This window comes from Macrotis lagotis, chromosome 8 (assembly GCF_037893015.1).
Source record: "Macrotis lagotis isolate mMagLag1 chromosome 8, bilby.v1.9.chrom.fasta, whole genome shotgun sequence".
NCBI lineage: Eukaryota > Metazoa > Chordata > Mammalia > Peramelemorphia > Peramelidae > Macrotis > Macrotis lagotis.
The window spans coordinates 108,384,995-108,404,837 of record NC_133665.1 but is presented as its reverse complement, the minus strand read 5'-3'; the positions used below and the strand labels follow the sequence as shown (position 1 = coordinate 108,404,837).

Genomic DNA, 19,843 nt, shown 5'->3' with positions numbered 1-19,843 from the left:
AATTGTTTTGAGAATTGTTTTGCATATAATTGGAGATCTTTGTAGACCCTCTTGAATTTCATTTTTTTATATTCTTTATCTGTTTTGTTCATATACATTTCATTATCATTTTCTTGTAGTTCTATAAAGTAATCCTTTAGTAACTTTTTTATCAAGGTATTAAATGAATGAATTAACTTAGTATTGCCTCACTGTATCCATGAACAATTAATATTTTTAAAATTTTTTAGATTTTCATTTCTGTAAAGAGTGATTTGCATTGTATTTATAAAGTTCTTATGTATATCTTATACATCTTATGTTTTTGTATAGACTCCCATGCAGATCTTTTTTTTCCTGCGTTCTGTAGTAATTTAAAATTGAATTTCCCTTTCTGTCTGTCTTTAACTACTTTGGAGTATAGATCTAACAGTAGGGGTTCTGGACAAAAGGTATGGGCATTTTAATAATTTCCTTAACATAATTCCAAATTGTTTTCCAAAATGATTAGAGAAAAATGAAAGCTCCAGCAATAGTGTATTAGTGTTCTTATATTTTTATAATATCTCAAGCACTATTTTTATTACTGTCACACTTGTCAGTTTTATCTGAAGTCAAAACTCGGGTATGCTTTGGTTTGCATTGTTTGTTTTTTTCTTTCAAACAATTATCCATTGGAGAATAGTTCTTAATTTTAAATTTTTATGTTAAATATATATATATATGTATATATATGGATACAGCTCCTTTCAGCAATTCAGAGAGCTAGGACAACCCTGGGAGATCTGTTATGAACAATACCGTCCACAGCCAGATGAAAAACAAAACAAAACAAAAAGGAAAACAAGCTATAGAATTTGAATGAACACTATGTTCACTTTTTAAAAATTTCTCTTATGTTTTTCCTTCCTATCCCATGGTTTTCTTTAATTTTCCTTAGTCCTGATTCCTTATATAGAAAATGATTAATATGTAAACATGTTAGACCCACACAAAAATTTATATAAATGTATATATATGCACAAATATATAACATAACACTTAGCATATATGTAAAATAATCAAGTTCTCATCAGAGATAGTTTATAAAAGTCTATTTCTTCCAATTGACCAATTTCTTTCTTATCCTACTTTTCCTAATTTTGTTTCTAAAAATCCTTTTCAATGTCAAAATGCAAAACATTTTGGTTTTTCTGATAAGTGCTTGAAGCATATATGAAGCACCTACTAGGTACAAGGTGTGATGAGCAGGGAAGGTACCCTAGGAAGGAGAGGACCTATTGTGCAAAGGCATAGGAAGAGGATAGGAATGCCAAGTTTGAGTAACAGCAGGTACCCCAGGTATAAAATGCTCCCATGTATAAGACGCACCTTAATTTGGGGGGCCTGAAATTTGAAAAAAAAGTTTTACTTGAAGTTATTGAATGGAAGTTTTATTTATCAAAAATTCATACAACTCCTCATCACTGTCAAAATTTCCATCCATTAGCTTGTCCTCATCTGTGTTTGATGAAGAATCACTGTCTTAGGAGCAGCTCTTCCTGCTCTCCTGCCTCTGCTCTGGTCTGGCGTTGACCACAAGCACTCCCTGGGAAAGTCTGGTGCATGGACACATGCTTAGGCCATTCTGTTTCATGAACTTGAAACACCAATTATGAACTCCTTTGAAATCAGTCACTTCTTTTCTACCAGAAATTCTTCCAGCCTCCTGCTTTGTGGACACGGGGATTCCAACTGCCCTTTGCTCTACAATCCATCTCTTCAAGTTCCTCTCTAACTCAGGCCATTTGGCTCACCTTCCCTTCATGGCCTTTTTCTGCTGGGGCGTTTTTGGTCGGGTTTCTTCTTCCTAGAGCTAGGTTTGGATTGTTTTCTTAGTTGGAGGAGAACCAAACTGACATTCAGCAGTATGATTTCCATTATGAACTTGAATTCAGCACTGGACTAAAATCTTTTCTGAGTCATTTCTGGGCAGAACTTGGCAAAACATCACCTAATATACAGCTAACAAATGCAAAACAATGACCACAAAGACAATAAGCAGGAAATGAAAGTAAAAAAATCTGCAAACACTGTATATGATGCTCCCAGTTTAGACCCCAAATTTTCAAAAAAGGGTTTGTCTTATACTTGGGAAATCTGTCAGCAATATAAAGTAGGAGACAAGAAATAGAATGTGATAAGAATATAAATGTAGGTTGGAGCTGTATCTTTAATACTAGCTCAAAGAGACTGAATTCTGGCTTAGTGACACTAGGGAGGTCCTGAAGGTTCTTCAGCAGGACAGGGATTTGCTCAGATTTATACTCTAAGAAGGTTAGTTTGGGAACTATTTGAAGACTTGTTAGATAGGAGTAAGACTAGAAGCTGAGATTGCAATCAGAAGTCTATCACAATACTTTAGAGATGTTGACAGCTTAGAGGCATGTTTCATCATTAATCCTTACATCAGGAATAGATGCTTCATTGATGAGAATTCTAAAGTCTTTCAATACTAATTTCAATTCTTCAAGAATATGTGTTCCTGTAGATATGCTGTTTTGTGATGAGGATCACAAGTCTTGTGTGCCTTACCAGGTTTTTTCATGAGTTTTAGAAATTTCTTACTTTGTGGTCAACCCTGTAGGGTCCTTGTAGGAATGGTATATAGTCCCTTCTTATAGGGGTTGATACTTATAAACCTTCCCAGATTAGTAGGTCAATCAAAAATGGTGCTCCATTGGTACAGTATTCAAGAATTCAGAATAATCTCCATTCCCTGGAAGTGGGAATGGGGCAGTAGTCAAATAAAGGGTAATCCTAGGATATTTTTGTTTATTTGCTATTTTGACCATATTTATAGATACTACCTCTGTGGTTTTGAACATTTCAATCCAAGTACATGTAGAAGCCTATATGATATGCTAGAGGATCAATGTTTGATTTTCTGATAAAGTTTGCTTGAGGTTTTATTTTAGTTTAAATATACAAAAATGAGTATTTGTAAATATTTAAAAAACAATTTTAATAAAAGTAATAGATATTTGAAAATGCAAATATTCATGTTTTTATTGTTTACCTTGACCTAAAAATCTAGTTTCCCTTTTGAAAATTATTAATGTATTTCTTTCCCATGTTATATTTTTATTCTTCCTGTTTCTCTTTCATATACACACTTACATATCTTTGCTCATGGAGATTTCGTTGTAATTCCACTGTTTTCAGTACTTCACATCTTGGAAAGCAACAAAGGAAGAAGAAAGTGCTGGGAGATGAAAATTCCAATTAACTTTGCCAGTAATTTCTCTATAACTTATCTTTATTTAGCAAATAGCACTGGGTGTTCTCAAATATATAATGAAAATTGCCAAAATTAGAAACAAACCAGAATTTGGATACTTCAATAAATCTTATGCCTATCTCCATTATTTTTTAGAGAGAAACTATCTTGGAAAAGATGGAAAATGATGAGTAAAAATAGTAAGCCATTTCCTTTCTGATTCTAGCAAATATTAATATTGATAATTAAACATCTGGTTGCTGTTCTTCTTGTCTGAGTACTGAACTTTCCTGACCATGCTGTGTTTCTGAGCAATAGTAGACCGCAATTGGGCTCAGTCATTATCAGGCAGCTGGAAAATTCTAATAATTCAGTGACAGAATTATAGTCTCCTCTTGGATCTGGAATTCCTGTCCAGGTTATTCTTGGGTTCTGAATCTGCTCCTTTCATGGCATACTGTTCAGGGGCTCCCTACCTGGGAACGTCATCCTTAGGTTCTGGTTTCCTCCTCGATTGCCTTGGATCTGTGGTCCAGACTGGGTAGATGAATGTATGTAAATATAGGTTAGATCTATGTCATAAAGAATGCCAAAAACTGAGTTGAAGAGATAGAACTCCATCCTAGAGACAATCAGGAACCTGAAGCATCTTCAGCAGGTTAGGAATATGTTCAGATTTGTACTTTAGAAAGATTATTTGGGGACATATAAGAAGACTGACTGGAGAGGATCAAGACTGGAAGCTGAGAATGTACTTAGGAGGTTGTTGCAATAATCTCAGCAAGAGTTGGTACAAATAACTATCCAGGTGTCCTGATCTGGTTCTAAGGATGCCTTGATAAGAGTCTGGGATATTGTGTCTTCCAGGGAACAGATGTTTTAGCTACCCCTTCACTCTGCATAGTCTGCAAATTTAAGCATGTCAACTAAGTCTTTATCAAAGTCAATGTTAAAACAAACACAGATCTCTGGGCACCCTACTGGAGACTCCCTTCTGAGAGGATACAGACGTCATAAGTGTATTGTTTGTCCTTCATTCTTGAAGAGGACCATAACATCAGGAAGATGAAGCCATGATATGCAAGTGAATTGGATTTAGGTACTAATTCACCAACCTCATTTTCTCCTCCAGAACCATCTGGGCCCTGTGCCAGCTATGGATCAGATTGCCTGGAGATGGCCCTGGTAAGGTTCAGGTGAGGTTCAAAAGCTCCTTGATTATATATGCCATCTGCTAAATCACATCTCTCTAGCTTTTGAACAAGAATAACATAAAATCTTTGTTAAATCTCTAGAATAAAGAAAATTTTAAATGAAAAGAAATCCGAAACACCTTTTAACCGTTAAATGAGTAAACATAGTTAAAATGATAGAATTAAACTATTTAACCTGTGGAGAAGCCAGAATGCTATTGCACTGTTGGTGGAGGTATTTGCTTCTTATTTGGAAAGAAATATAGCAAAATAAAACTATAACTATTGTAAATTCCTTTGACTCAGTAATCCTAATCCTAAGCAAATTGTCAGCTATTATTATTATTAACCTGACTATTGTTGTTCAGTTTCCAACTCTTCATGACCCAAAAAATATTTCCAGTGGTTTTATTTATAATAATGAAAGGTGGGATTAGATTATGGATGAATATAGTCTTGAATATAGATTATATATGATTGTCATCATAATTGTCATTCATGAAGAACATACAGAAAAATGAAAAGATATATATATATATATATATATACACACACACATATATGAGGAAATGCATAAAATGACTACAACAATGGGGGAAAACCCACCACAACATAATCTCAAAATACACAGACTTAAAAGAAGTCAGAAGAGAATATGGAAGTAAATGGACATTTTTGTTCTTTTTTCATTTGTTAAGTATCTGCTATGTGCAAGGCAATGTGCTGGGGAGGAGGAGAGATGAAATATTTTATGGGAAAAATCTCCTTAAGAGAGAAGAGAGGATGAAATTGAGAGAAGTAGAGGGGTTGGTCATTCTCTGAACCTGGAGTCAAAAAGGACATATTTTGAGGCACAAAAGGTTCCATGAAGGGGTTCATGGCAGATAACTTCAAAGTTCTTGAAAAAGAGGAAAGGTCATTTGAAATTTTTGAAGGCCATATGTTTAGGAGGCATGGAGCCAGATAAGAGAGTTTGGAGCAGCCACTGCAGGAGAAGAAAGAAGAAATGGATTGTTTTATTGGTGGGGGCCGAGTTAATGTATTCACACACACACACACACACACACACACACACACACACAAAATATCTGTGGCAAAAACTGCTGTATAGGGGCGGCTAGGTGGCACAGTGGATAGAGCACCAGCCCTGGAGTCAGGACTCCCTGAGTTCAAATCCAGCCTCAGACACTTAATAATAGCTGTGTGGCCTTGGGCAAGTCACTTAACCCCATTGCCTTGCAAAAACCTAAAAAAACTTAAACAACCAAACAAAAAAAAACCCAAAAACCAAACTGCTGTATAACTTTCTCCTGATTTGTTCAGCAAGCCAGAAATAGAAAAAGGGATAATTAATCATGAGGTAACGGTGAGTTAAACACCATACATAAATGACATAAAGACAAGAGGGCAAGGCATTTAAGTGTGGAAGCGTGTTTTGTTAAAAATGGCAAACCAAGGGGCAGCTGGGTGGCACAGTGGAGAGAGCACTGGCCCTGAAGTCAGGAGGACCTGAATTCAAATCCAGCCTCAGACACTTAATAATTACCTAGTTGTGTGATCTTGGATAAGTCACTTAACCCCAATGCCTTGAAAAACAACACACAAAAAAAATGGTAAACCATGAGGTCAAGACTGAAGAGAGAAAAACAGTCAAAATGAGGTGAAAGAAAAGAGACAGTGGAGGTTGCCCCGAAGACAAATACTGGTACAATTTGGTACAGTTGAAAGAATGTTGGGAATTCAGGATGTGTGCTTAGTATTTTGGTTCATCTTTATATTTTCAATAAATGTCTCTTTGTAAAAACTAGTTGATGATAATGAGTTATCAATGATATTGAGGAAAACAATTAGTCAAAATAATATTGGGATGCTATTTGTTGCTTGTATCATTCTGAAAAGATAACTCAATGATTGATGTTGGGAGGGGATATACTGAACGGGTGATTAAGTATGATGGTATCAGAACAATGTCCCCTAAACTCTAGAATTTTTATGAGAACAGAAACCATTTCTGGGGATGTGAACTGCCAGCATAAGCATGGGTTGGGAGAATGAGCTACCAATTTGTCCACTACATGATAGTACCATTAATGTATAGATTGAATAAAAGAAGGATATAAGACTGCATATCTGGTTTTCTATTCATGCACTTGACTACAACATTCTAACTCCCCCAGACCCTCTATTTCCTACCAAACTAGCTATAGCATATATGTACCCTTGTTTTCTTTTCCCTGCAAGATATTCCATTATTATATTTCAGGAAGTATTTTCTTTCTGTAAAAAGGTTAAGGTTACTACTCTCTTAGCTGAGTTGTTCTCCACCTGTGAGTATAATAATTATTAGTTTCCTGGCAGACATAATTACAGTCTAAAACAAAGTTCCTGAATGCTTCAAGTCACCATTTCAGTATCTATGACTAATCTAAAGGACAGAGAACAAATGAATATTGCTTTATTTTTCATAATAACAAAGTTAATTTCAGAAGCTTTTAGAGCAATATTTCATTTTATTTCGTGAATAACAAAATGATAATGAAAAATTTAGTCAGCTGGGAAGGATTTCAAGAGGTCATCCAGTCCAGTGTCTAAGAGTTATTTTCTTCAAACATCCAAGACAAATTGTTGTCAATCCTTTTTTTAAGGTCTGGCTTCCCAAATAATCTCCAAAGGCCTGATTCCCAAAGATTAATCTAATGTTTAATCACCCATAAAATAAAAATATTTCTGCATGTGTGAAAAGCATTACTACTACTACCACCAAAAACAATTTCAGCTGAATATTATCTGTTAGTTTAGCATTTATATCATAACATGTAATTTTGAAAAAAATTTATTTTTATGTGCCTTTATAATCCATCTCTTGGGGCAGAGCTAGGTGGTACAGAGTATTGGCCCTGAAGTCAGGAGGACCTGAATTCAAATCTGTGCACAGATACTTGATACTTACTAGCTGGGTGACCTTGAACAAGTCACTTAACTGCACTGCCCAACCAGGAAAAAAAAAACACATTTAATCTATTTCCCCCACTATCCCCATTAAACAACAATAACAGCAAAGAAACAAAATCCTCATCATAAACAGAGTTAAGTAAAACAAATTCCCATATTGTTCATGCCAGAAAAATGCTCATCCCTTTTTTGCATTTCATGTTCATCTTTTCTCTGGAAGGAGGTGAATAGTGTGCACGTCTTATCTTCAGTCTTCTGGATTTATTTATTTATTGTTGCATTGATCAGAATTCTAAAGTCTTTCAAAGTTGTTTTTCTCTACAATTTAGTTATCATCATATATAAACTGTTCTCCTTGTTCTCATTTCATTGCAAAACATAAGAGGTCTTCCTGGTTTCTTATGAATTTGTCCATTTTGCAATTTCTCAAGTCCTAATAATATTCCATTATCTTCATATTCTATAATTTATTTAGCCATTCTCAAATTAGATGCCCCTTGATTTCCAGTTTTTGGCCATGACAAAAAGCTATAAATATTGTTGTGCATGAATACTTTTCTTCTTTGATTTCTTTGTGATATAAAACCTATAAGTGGCAGAGTAAAGCTGTTTTAAAAGGTATGCATAATTTAGTTTCTTTGGGAGGAATAATTCTAAATTATTTTTCAGCTGGGTATTACAATTCATGAATCCATCAACAATGCATCAATATGTCTTTTTGCCCCATAGCCCTTCCAACAATTGTCATTTTCCTTTTTTTCTTCTTTGCTGGACTGATAGGTGCAAGGAAGAAAGTTAAGGTTGTTTTACTGTGCATTTATTTCTCTTTATTAATGATTTAAAGCATTTTTGAAATATTAACAGTAGTTTATTTTTTCCCAATTACATGTTAAGAAAATTTTTAACATTCATTTTTACAAGACTGAGTTCTAAATTTTTCTCCTTCCCCCTTTTGAAAATAGTTGGCAATTTGAAATAAATTATATTATTATCATGTAAAACATTTTTCCATACTAGTCACAGTTGTGAATGAAGAAACAGATAAAAAAAAAGTGAAAAAGAATTAAATGAAAAAAAAGATACTTCAGAGTTCATCGGTTCTTTATCTGGATATGGAGAGCATTTTCCTTCGAGTCCTTTGTATTTCTCTTGGACTATTGTGTTGCTCATTACACAACTGTGACCATCACACAAGGTTGGTGATACTGTGTACAGAGTTTTTCTGGTTCTGCTTATTTCACTCAGCATCAATTCATACAAATCTATCCAGGTTTTTTTGAAATCTGCCTGGTCATCATTTCTTATTATGCAATAATATTCCATTACATTCATAAATCAGAGTTTGTTCAGTCATTCCCCAATTGATGGACATTGCCTCAATTTCCAATTCTTTGCCATCATGAAAAGAACTGCTGTAAGATATTTTTGTCATGTAGATCCTTTTCACTTTTTTATGATCTCTGGGGGATACAAACCAAGGCAAAGTAGTATTGGATCAAAGGTTATGCAGTTTGGTTCTTTGGGCACAGTTCCAAATTGCTCTTAGAGCTCTCCAGAGTGTTCCAATTTTCCCACATCCTCTCCAACATTCATCATTTTCCATTTTGTTTGTCAGACTTCTTGTTCCAGGGACTGCAGACCCTGACTGTCTACCTGATGTTGCACTGGTGTTGCCCTGAGATCCATGGGGAGCCCTCATGAGTGGTGCTATTAGAGGTCATAGGGGTCTGGTACTGAGGAGGAGGTCCCAGTGCCAGTGACTGGTGTGTGCTGAGACTAGTGGAGGTTTCCATATTTCCCTGGGGAGATCTGGCTATGGCAGTTTACCTGCCTACCCAGGATTCACTGAACCCATGTGATGGTTCTCAAAGCTGGAATCTGCCCCAGTCCCCCGTCTCTGTGGAAGCACAAGGGTGGTCCTGGTGTTGGCATCTGCCACTGCACCACACTAGGGCTCAGAAGCTACTACTGGTTTTCTGAGGTGGGCCTTCTAGATCACTCCCTGTCTTGGACTACACTCCCCTTTTACCTGAGTAAGATAGATCTTTTGTGTCAATCTTCCAAGTTTTTGGGGTTCAAAGACTGTTTCACTCCAATTTTTTTATTTGTTTTGCTATTACAGGATTTGCTTTGGGATGCTATTTTTTGGTTGTTTGGAGGTGAATCTGGGAGAGTTACCTGTACCTGCCATTTTGATTCCCAGAAGTATTGATTTAAAATATTTTTTAAATATGGTGGTTGATTGTTTGAAAAGTTCCTTCAAAAATTTCCTTTGAAAACTAACTATTTGGATCCTGTGATCATTTATTTATTGGGGAATAACTTCTGGGGAATATAATATATAATTTTATAAATATGAATTAAGTCTTTGTACATCTTGGATATAAGACCATTATCAGAGAAACTTTCTGGAAAGATTTTTTTTCCATTTACCTGTTTCCCCTGTATTTTCAAAAACTTTTAAAATGTATATTGAAGAGAAATATATTCTCTCTACTCATTACTCTAGTTCTTGAACCTTCATCTATGCTTTATTTTTGCGCAACCAGCCATTCACAATGTAATGCACATGGAAAAAACACATTGACATTCATGATAGGGACAACTGGGGCATCTAGGTGGGGCAGTACTGGCCCTGGAGTCAGGAGAACCTGAGTTCAAATCCAGTCTCAGACACTTAATTATCTAGCTGTGTGATTTTCGGCACATCACTTAACCCCCATTGCCATACCAAAAAAAAAAAAAAACAACAAAAAAACCCCAACCCAAAACAAAACCACAATAGAGACAATTTTAAACATTAAAAATAAACATTTACTTAACAATAATGCAAAAGAAATATCAGAGATGTTCGTATATTAAAACAAGAGCATAAACAAAATATTTCACAATCCCAATGTCAGTGTCACTAAAGTACTTGGCCAATGAAATCAGTTCTCTCCTACTGCTTTAAGGCATCACTCAGCAAAGCCTTCTGACAGCTGCCTGCTTTTAGCTGCCACAACCCCAATGGAGAAGCTTTTTAAAGACCTGCTGGGTTTTCAATTCTCCCTCTCAGTTCGGTTTCCTTCATCATGTTCCTCCCTATCTTCAAAAACTAAAATTAGAGCCTTTTGACTCTCAATCACTCACCTTTCACTTAAAAACGTTAACAACTTCCTATATTTCCTCAAACAAAATAACAGCCTTTTTTAGAAGCATACCTTAATGTCTAAATACTTCTTTGATTTTTTTTCTCTTTTAAATTGTCCTCTTGAGTTATTAAATAGAAATATGCCAATGAACTGATATATAGTTTTAACTTCTAAGGTCACTATATGGTTCTTCAACTTCTTTAGTGACCTTGAAATTGAGTTTTACATTCATATTTCTACTGTTTTCAATAAATAAAAGTACTTTTTCTGCTTCTTTAAACTATCAAACTGTTCACATGCAAGCAAGGCATCATTATACATCTTTCAAAAGGTGATTTGAGTCCTTATGTTTATTCTACAGGTAATTTTTGGTGAAAACCTGCTTGGATCCTATCTTAAAGTTGTGTTCCTTCATATATATTTGTAAATATTTCTTATGATTACATAAAAATTCTTTGTATACTCCTATTAAGCATCATAATGTTTATCTGCAACAATGATAGTATTTTACATCCTTTAACAGTTGATATATCTTTTTTTCTTCATGTAAAATATGTTTTTGGTTCCTTTTACTATAAAACTGCTTCACAGGAACCCAGAAGAATCTTATTGAAATAGTATATACATAAATGGAATCAGAGAGGATGGAAAGAATAATTGCCATAAGGTAAATTGGTAAATAATTGAATGGAATGTGAAACCAGGCCCAGTCAATACAGGGGAGGTTTTATATATAGTGTGTGTTCTGTAAGTTGTGAGGAAATTTTTTTTCATAAATTGTAAATCATTCCTTATATTTTATGATTTTAACCAATATATGGGGGATTAGTACTTTAATTTCATAGATACAGCTCCCTCTGGTAATGCATTTTTGACTTCAAGTATTGACAGGGGGACCTCAGAGTTTGTGACTTGCCCAGGATAGCAAGATCAATATATGTCAGAGGCAGAGCATGAATTTTCGTCATTTAAATAAAATTAACAACTTCAGGATAATAAATGGGAACAATCACCTATAAATATTAGAATTAACTTCAGACAAACAAAATACTTACCCTCTGTTGCTGACAATCGCCTTTTTCAAATGAATGTAGTTTGCAGGAAAGATTCCCTGAAAAAAAGAGAAAAATTTCACATCAGAAAAAATTATGTTTTTATCTCATCTTGACCAAACACACAAGTACTCATATGGTCAACTTTCTATGTAAAGTAGCTTCTCTCTCTCTCTCCTGTAATAGTTGCCTCCTTAAGGCAATGAACAGGGAATATATGGAGATCTTGTATATGTTGTATGGGAAACAAATACTAATCAATAAACTAATTATCTTCATCAATAAAAGGACATAGAAACAGCTTTACAATCCGATGACCATTCATGCTATTAGCATAGACTTGGAATCAGAGTTATAATTAAGGTGCAATGTCATGGATTTTGATCTCTCAAGTTTAGAGGATACAGAAATACTTAGAGTCACATTCAGTTTTGAAGGAATCAAAAAGATGAACACTTAGTAAGTAATAATAATTAATTAAAATATGAAGTTACCAGATAGAAGATTGGGATGAAGCAAAGAATAAATATCACAGTCAAGAGGAAAGTGGAGCTCTGTACAGAGTTAATAATGTTTGTCCTTCATTCTCAAGAAAACTATGACATCAGGTGATGCCAGGACAAACACATGAAGTGGATCTGAGTGAAAGGATGCTGTGCTAAGTCATCAGACTCACTTTCTCCTCCAGAGCCATCTAGGTTCAGTGGCCAGATATGAATTGGGATGACTGGAGATGGCCCTAGATACGAGTCAATTAGGGATAAGTGACTTGTCTAAGATCACACAGCTAGTAAGAGTCAAGTGTCTGAGGCTGGATTCAAACTCCTGTTCTCCTGACTCCAAGGCCAATAGCTGGTGTGTTTTATGTGGGAAGAACTGGTTACTTTTTCAAATGCATCAATCTTGGGGTCTGCAGAAACCTTCTGAATTCATGAATTATTTATCATTTAGATAAGAATGTGGTACAAAGGTATGAGTAGAATTCTTTTGGTGTGAGGTGCTGTCTTCTGGATTTCACAGGTCACTAGAGTACTTTACTACTTCAGTAGAAACAAGGGCAATCTAGAAGAAACTAAAAATCATTTATCTATGATAACCTAACAAACTAAAATCAATCAACACACCAGATTCTTTTCCCAGAATAGAAAACTGGTTAGGTTGATTTTAAACAATTATCAAACTAGTATAAATTTTATAAACTCAGGCAAAATGACTTTCCATAGAAACATTTCATAAGTTATAATGCAATTTCGTAGATATAATTCAACAGAAACAAGTGTCATGGTTTATGAGTGGTTTCATTTTATAGAGAAAAAACCTAAATAGCAATTTTATAGGTGGGAAAGATGCTTTGTAGACATGAGAATGATTAAAGAGAAAAAGAGGAAAGTGTATAAAACACATAAAGCATACAAAATACCAGCCAACAACTTCCCTTTCCTTTCCATCCAACAGTCCTTCTATGGATAATTTACATTTATGGGAGAGAGTCTCAGTTTTTTGGACAGTATATCTCACTTGAGTATATAGGAGAGATATTTTCTTTCACCAAAGAAACCTTTTTGTACTCATTATGAAAATATTTCAAAGAATATCTTATATCACACTTATTAATATAATGGAAGACAGTAATAATCACCAAATGGAAAGACAGCAGAGTCTAACCTTGCATTCTGTGGCATCCTTTCCCTATCAGACTACTTCCACTGATAGGACCTGAAATTAAGTGTAGGCAAAAGTCTCAGAACCCTGAGGAACTAAAATTCTAGAAGAAAATGATAAAAATGTAATTTAAAAAGAACTGTTTTGAGATATTCTTTCAACTACCATAACACTCTTCAAGGTCAACTGAAGTTTTGCCTTCTCGAGGAATACAGAGCAGGTCTCAATAGGAGCTGATATTTGATTGGTGTTACATCAAAATGGCTTTCCTGCTGCTAGGAAGTAAACAGAAAAATGAAAGAAATATATCAAGCAAATGGACCAAATGAAAGAAATCTTTCAACAGCTTTGAGCATCTTACTTCTAATGAGATGCCTTTTTTGAGTCTTAATGTAGAAGACTAGCAGTGGAGAGAAGATGGTTTGAATTGATTTTTTAAAATTATTTTCATTATATACAAGATAGAGCTTACAGAGCTTAATCTTCACAATGATAGTAGGTAATCCTTGCTTATTAGCTGAAAACCTCACTTTTTCAGAAAAACTGAACCTCACAACTGACTCTGATCAGATACATTATGGGACAGAGCATAGGGGAGAGAGGAGTTGAGACTAATGTATGGAAGCAGGTAAAGAAATTTTAGAACTTCCCAGCAAGAACGATTTAAATAAAGGTAGTTACATACAGATTACATACAGATTTTAACATTTTTCTGATTCCCTCATTCTATGTTAATATAATTATTTCAATATTTATCTATTTGATTAAATCTATTTGATTTATCTATTTATCAATTAAATTTTCTCCAAAATTGGGAACAGATTAACAGCTCTGGTGACTAAAGGTACAAAAGTCCTACCGTATGATCCCCAAAGATTAATCCTACTTTATTGACTATGATCCAAAATTACTTTCCTTGTAAGTATTCCCAAACATCCAAGCATGTGCTCAGATAGGGCCTAACTAAATGGTGATGCTGTGATTAGATGTATTTTTTTTTTTTAGGATTTTGCAAGGCAATGGGGTTAAATGGCTTGCCTGAGGCCACACAGCTAGGTAATTATTAAGTGTCTGAGACCAGATTTGAACCCAGGTACTCCTGACTCCAAGGCCGGTGCTGTATCCACTACGCCACCTAGCCGCCCCCAGATGTATTTTTCTACAACAAACCTACAAAAGTAAATTTTCAAATCTGAACAGTAAAATTTTATTCATTTGTGATAAAAAAAATTAAATAATGTTTGGGAAATACCTTGTAAACGCTAAAGCTGATATAAATGGTAGTTGCTGGTCAGTATAGAAGCACACATTAAGGTCCTACTAAGTGTCAGCTACTCTGCTGTGTAATCCTGACCTGGACCCTACTTTAATTCTCCCAGAATCCAAATTCCATCTCCTGCCTTCCAGATCTACTTCAATTCTACACAAGGGCAAGTAAGAAGTACAGTAGATGGAGGGCTGAGTCTGGAGTCAGAAGACTCTTCTTCTTGAGTTCAAGTCTCAGACACTTAATAGCTATGCTTCCCAGGATGAGTCACTTCATCCTGACTGTTCCAGGTTCCTCATCTGTAAGGCGAGATGGAGAAGGAAATGGTGAAACCACAACAGTATCTTTGCCGAGAAAACCCTAAATGGGGTCATGACGACTCATGTGATCAAAACAACTGAATAAATTCAACACAAGCCACCTGTTACTTGACAAACTGTCTTCATTATAACAAAAGGATCTATATAACATTGAACACTACCCCCTAAGAATTGGCAGATGCTCCTTACCTTTTCTTTCTTCTATGATCCTCCATAACCTCGATCCAGATGACACCTGATTTTTCCTTTTCTGTATGTAACTACCTTTATTTAAATCGTTCTTGCTGGGAAGTTCTAAATTTCTTTACCTGCTTCCATACATTGGTCTCAACTCCTCTCTCCCCTATCCTGTCCCATAATGTATCTGATCAAAATCAGTTGTGAGGTTCAGTTTTTCTGAAAAAGTGAGGTTTTCAGCTAATAAGCAAGGATTACCTATCATTGTGAAGATTAAGCTCTGTAAACAAGCAATTCTCAATCTTTATAGACTATTTATCTCTCATATTTTCCCTGTTGTCTCACAATAAAGACTCCTGCCCCACGTTGTACCTGAGATCCTACTCCTTTTAGTACACCAAAGAGGCATACCCTGCCCTAAAACTATTTTGGGATTGGATGGATATGACTGTCCATATCTTTTTCTCTACTATGAAAAATTCCTCAATTAATGAGGGTGAGAAACATTCAGGGATGGAAGTACAAAGTTGAATTTGGAGACTGAGAAACATTCCCTTGGTGAGCTGAGTAGTAGGGAAATGAAGCTGAACCAAATTCTTATAAAGTGGCGAAGAAAACTGAATCAAATGATTACATTATTAAGTATATAGGTTGCCCTGTGTCACAGGCCATGACTACAGGATGGAAGAAAGTGGTAGCCAATCTCAATACCACTGGTTAACCAGTGGTTAACTGGTTTGTTAAAACGGTTTGTTTAAGAGGCTATTCTAAAACTCTCAAATGGTTAAAAGACAATCTCCTCTCTCTGGTATCTCCAAATGGAACTGGCATCAGGCAATGTCATCCTCCACTACATGTAGTTCTTTAGTCAAACAGCAGTCATAGTGAGCTTGACTTTAAGTAAGAAAGACTACCTTATTTCATTTGAAGAAAAGAAATCTAAGAAGAATTTAATAATAAAATACATTATGAAATATGTAAAATATGAGTAAAATTTCTATTTCTACTAAGGTCAAGATTTGGAAGGACAATAAAGCTTTAATAGAGAGATTTTGATTAGACATGAAAAAATTTCCTTGAGATTTCAAAAGCTGTATGATCCCAGTAATGCATTATTAACAGAAATGATGATGACATCATCGGCTTACCACTGCCATGGGGTCAAGATACAAATTCTATAGCACAGCATTTTAAACTCAAAATAATCTGGCTGCAGACTTCATTTCAGGACTTATTTCATATTGTTCCCCATCATGCACTCTGCTTCAAACTGTGCCTTTCTCTAGTCTCTGAGCCTTCACACAATCTGCAACGCTACCCACCTTCTCTGTGCCATCATCCAGAGTGAACTGTGCTCCCTTCCCTTACTCCCACCCCTTCTTCTGCTTCTCAGAATTTTTATCTTCATCGAAGACTTAATTCAGGTGCCATCACTTCCATAAAATCTTTTTTGATCACCACAGTTGTTGCCCTATCTCTCCTCAAATTGCCTTGTATTTACCTATCTGTCACATCATATTCCACCAAAGGAGTGCAGGGATTTTTACCACCCTACGGCTAAGCATGTTGACTTGTACATGGTAGGTATTTAATAAGTGTTGGTTGGATCGAAAGACTACTAGACATCTTTTTTAAGGGTATAAGGAAGGTCAAGTTGATGCTGATGGCAAGACAATGGAAGAGTTCATTTTTAAAAGATTCAAGTAATTTACTGATCTTATTGACATCATTGTCACTGACTTGCATTTAAATTCTATAACCTAAACCAAATTTTGCAGAGAAGCCTCATTCTAGCCTACCTTACACAGAAGGATATGTTCATTCCATGAACCATGTAAGCATTGATGGGAGGAATAGGCAACCTTGATGCTTCAGAGTCTGACTAAGTATGTTTCAGCCAACTTCATAATCATTGGAACAAACTGTTCTTATTTTCCTGTTCTGCTGGGAAAAGTCTTCACATCAGGTGTTGTGAAGCCTTTAAAAACTCTGTTGCACATCACCTGTTAGAGAGGTGGAAGTCTTAGAATCCATTATAAGACATGATTATTTGGACATAGTTAATGTAGGAATTTATTTTGCTATACCATACATGAACTTTTTTTAAAAAAAATTGTGTGACTGGAGTAAGAAGAGACAGTAAAGGAGAACAAGTATTTTAAAAACTAATAACATTAGAAGAGAGATTTATCATTTTTTAAAAGACTTATTCTGGTTACGCTAATACCATGTTATGAGCAAGCCTAAAAATGGATCTGACCTTGATCTTTTCCTTCTAAAAATATAATAGTTACTTCCCTCAGGAGTTTATTCCATCTCTTCCTATTGTACATAAAACTACCTAGTCCTGTGTACAGTTTTTTTTTTCTTTGCATATCTTGAATTAACAAACTTATTTCCTGGCAAATAGAGACAAAGGAGAAATGTTGCTCAAAAAAGAAAATCTAAAGTAGCATTGTAGGAATCAAAAATTGATGAGACAATAGTTCGTTTTTCCCTTATTAATTTTATGATAGCTATTTATTGGTTGGTTTTACCTAGTCAAAAAAAAATCAGTCTGTGAGGGGAAGACTCTCAGGATTTCTTGCCAAAACAGAAACAATTACTATTTCCATTCCATTCATTCTGAGCCAATCAGGGCCCAAAGCAGATCAAATGGGGCTTGACCTGGGACCCATTGTTGGCCTATTAAAAAGAGTAAGAGTGATTTGGATTTAAGGAATAGTTCTTAAGAAAGAAATCTAGCCCATAAAACCCAAGATAGCTTATGCAGTTTCAGAGATCAAAATTTGTATTTCTTTGGCCAATTTTTTCTTACTTAAAAAGGGCACTACCTCAGTTAAATTGAGACCTCTTAAAGATCTTAGCTTAAAAAGACATATCCAGGCATCCTGAACTTTAGCTGGTCAGTGGACCATGATGGCTGCTGAGGATAAAGTGAGGCTGATGATTTTGCATAGCCCTCCCTCATTTAAATCCAATTCACTTACATGTTATGGTATCACCTCCTTGATGTCACGGTACTCTTCAGGAACAAAGGACAAGCAACATGTTCTTCTTCCTTTTATTTTTCTTTTTAACAAGGCAATGTGGTTAAGTGGCTTGCCCAAAGTCACACAGCTAGGTCATTAATAAGTGTCTGAGGCTGCATTTGAACTCAGGTCCTTCTGATTCTACAGCTGGTGCTCTATCCACTATGTCACCTAGCTACCCCAAGCAACAGGTTTTTATTAATGATTACAAGAATATAATTTTAATAAAACAGAATTGTGAATTAAAAAAGCTTGCTATATAGCCCAGGGAGGAAAATTCATTATTTCCTTAACAACTTTAAATATGCAAGTTATAACCAACTAACACATTGCTTCTGACAACCCAACCCTCCTTTTGCAAACAATTTCTATATTGCATCATTTAAGCAGTAAGCCAAGCTCATTCCCTCATAAAGGTCACTAGCCGTATGCATCTATAGCACCCAGTCTGGTCATAACCCAGCTCACTTTTTTGGTTGGCACTCTGACTCAGGACTGTCTTCCAACACAAATAAGCAAGCTAGCAATGAGCCAGGAAAAAGTTAGCCTGGGGTAGATACAGAAATTAATCACCTTACATAGTATTTGGTAGGGCATATCTGGATTCAGGGAAGTCTGAAATAAGCTAACTTTGACAGAGAAGTTGACTGGTTTTTCCAAGAGTCCACAAACCTCCATCAAAGATGAATTTTCAGCACTAAATCTTTTGTTTCTGGAAAATCTAGGAGCTTGGAAGTTAGTTAACTAAGACCCTAAATTTGCAATATAGTCATTTCTTTGGGTCTGTGATATAAGCAAGCTATGATTTTAAAATAATCATAATTATGAGTCAATTTTGAAGAGAATGTATTAGCAAAACTTCAAGATATGAGGACAGTCTTTAAAAAATCTCTTGGTCTGGGATGAGTTATCATTTTCTTAACATGAATCTATTTGAACATTTGAAGTGAAAGACAAAAATCAGTGTAGTATTAGAAAATTTTTCATTTTTCTTTCATTCAATTTCATTGTCTTTCCTCCTAAAATATTTGACTAATTGAAGCCTGTTTCCTGTTAATATTAACCTCATCTGCCTAGACACATGGAATGATAATATTAAGGAAAGACCTGAATTACTGAGATAAGGATACAAAGGAGACAAGGAAGAGAGTACAGCATCTTTTTTTTTTTAACTTATGGAAGTATTTCTCCAACACTGAAACTTTAGTTAATTTTGTGACATGTAAATCTTTTCCACTTAATTAGCCCATTGTGAATTCTTAAAATGTAGCCTTGTAGTTTTGTAAATGTAGGATTTTTATATCCAGGATTCAAAGTTATAACTTAGTCTTTTTACTAACTTGTTCTAGTTTGTCTTGTTCAACCTTAATGGAAGGAAGCAGAAGATGATGAATCTGTTTAAGTAATCTTATGTGATTTATAGGTTATTAATATTTTTTGTTGAAATTTTATTTTTCTGTCTCACAAAATTTTCCCTATAAAAGCTTTGTCAGAAATTTTATCTTTGTTCGGTTATTTATCTACCTCTTGAATCTATGCTTAAGCATAGTAAAAATCTATGTTTTTGCCTCTATAATTGCTATGTTGTGATAGGTTTATTTGGCAGCATTAACCTAGCAATGAACTCAGTGGGAAATATTTCTCCCATTAACAGTCGTAACACTGATGTATTAAATGGAACTAAATGTTTTCTCATGTCTTTTTTTTAAAACATGCTTGTTCTTAATATAATTTTTGCAATATTCAATTTAGATTTCCTTTTCTATTATGATTCTCCTTTTTTCACTTTTTATACCAATAATTTGATTTCCTTCTT

At 35.0% G+C, this 19,843-nt stretch overlaps 1 protein-coding gene across 5 annotated transcripts in view; it reads right to left on the bottom strand.

Moving 5' to 3' along the window:
- Nucleotides 1–19,843, bottom strand: part of DOCK3 (dedicator of cytokinesis 3) — a 496,213-nt gene that overhangs the window by 303,892 nt on the left and 172,478 nt on the right. For all 5 annotated transcript variants that reach the window (XM_074198056.1, XM_074198051.1, XM_074198054.1 and 2 more), the window contains exon 4: nucleotides 11,573–11,628. In XM_074198056.1, the coding sequence (XP_074054157.1) occupies nucleotides 11,573–11,628 (56 nt within the window). The remainder of the gene's footprint in view (nucleotides 1–11,572; nucleotides 11,629–19,843) is intronic.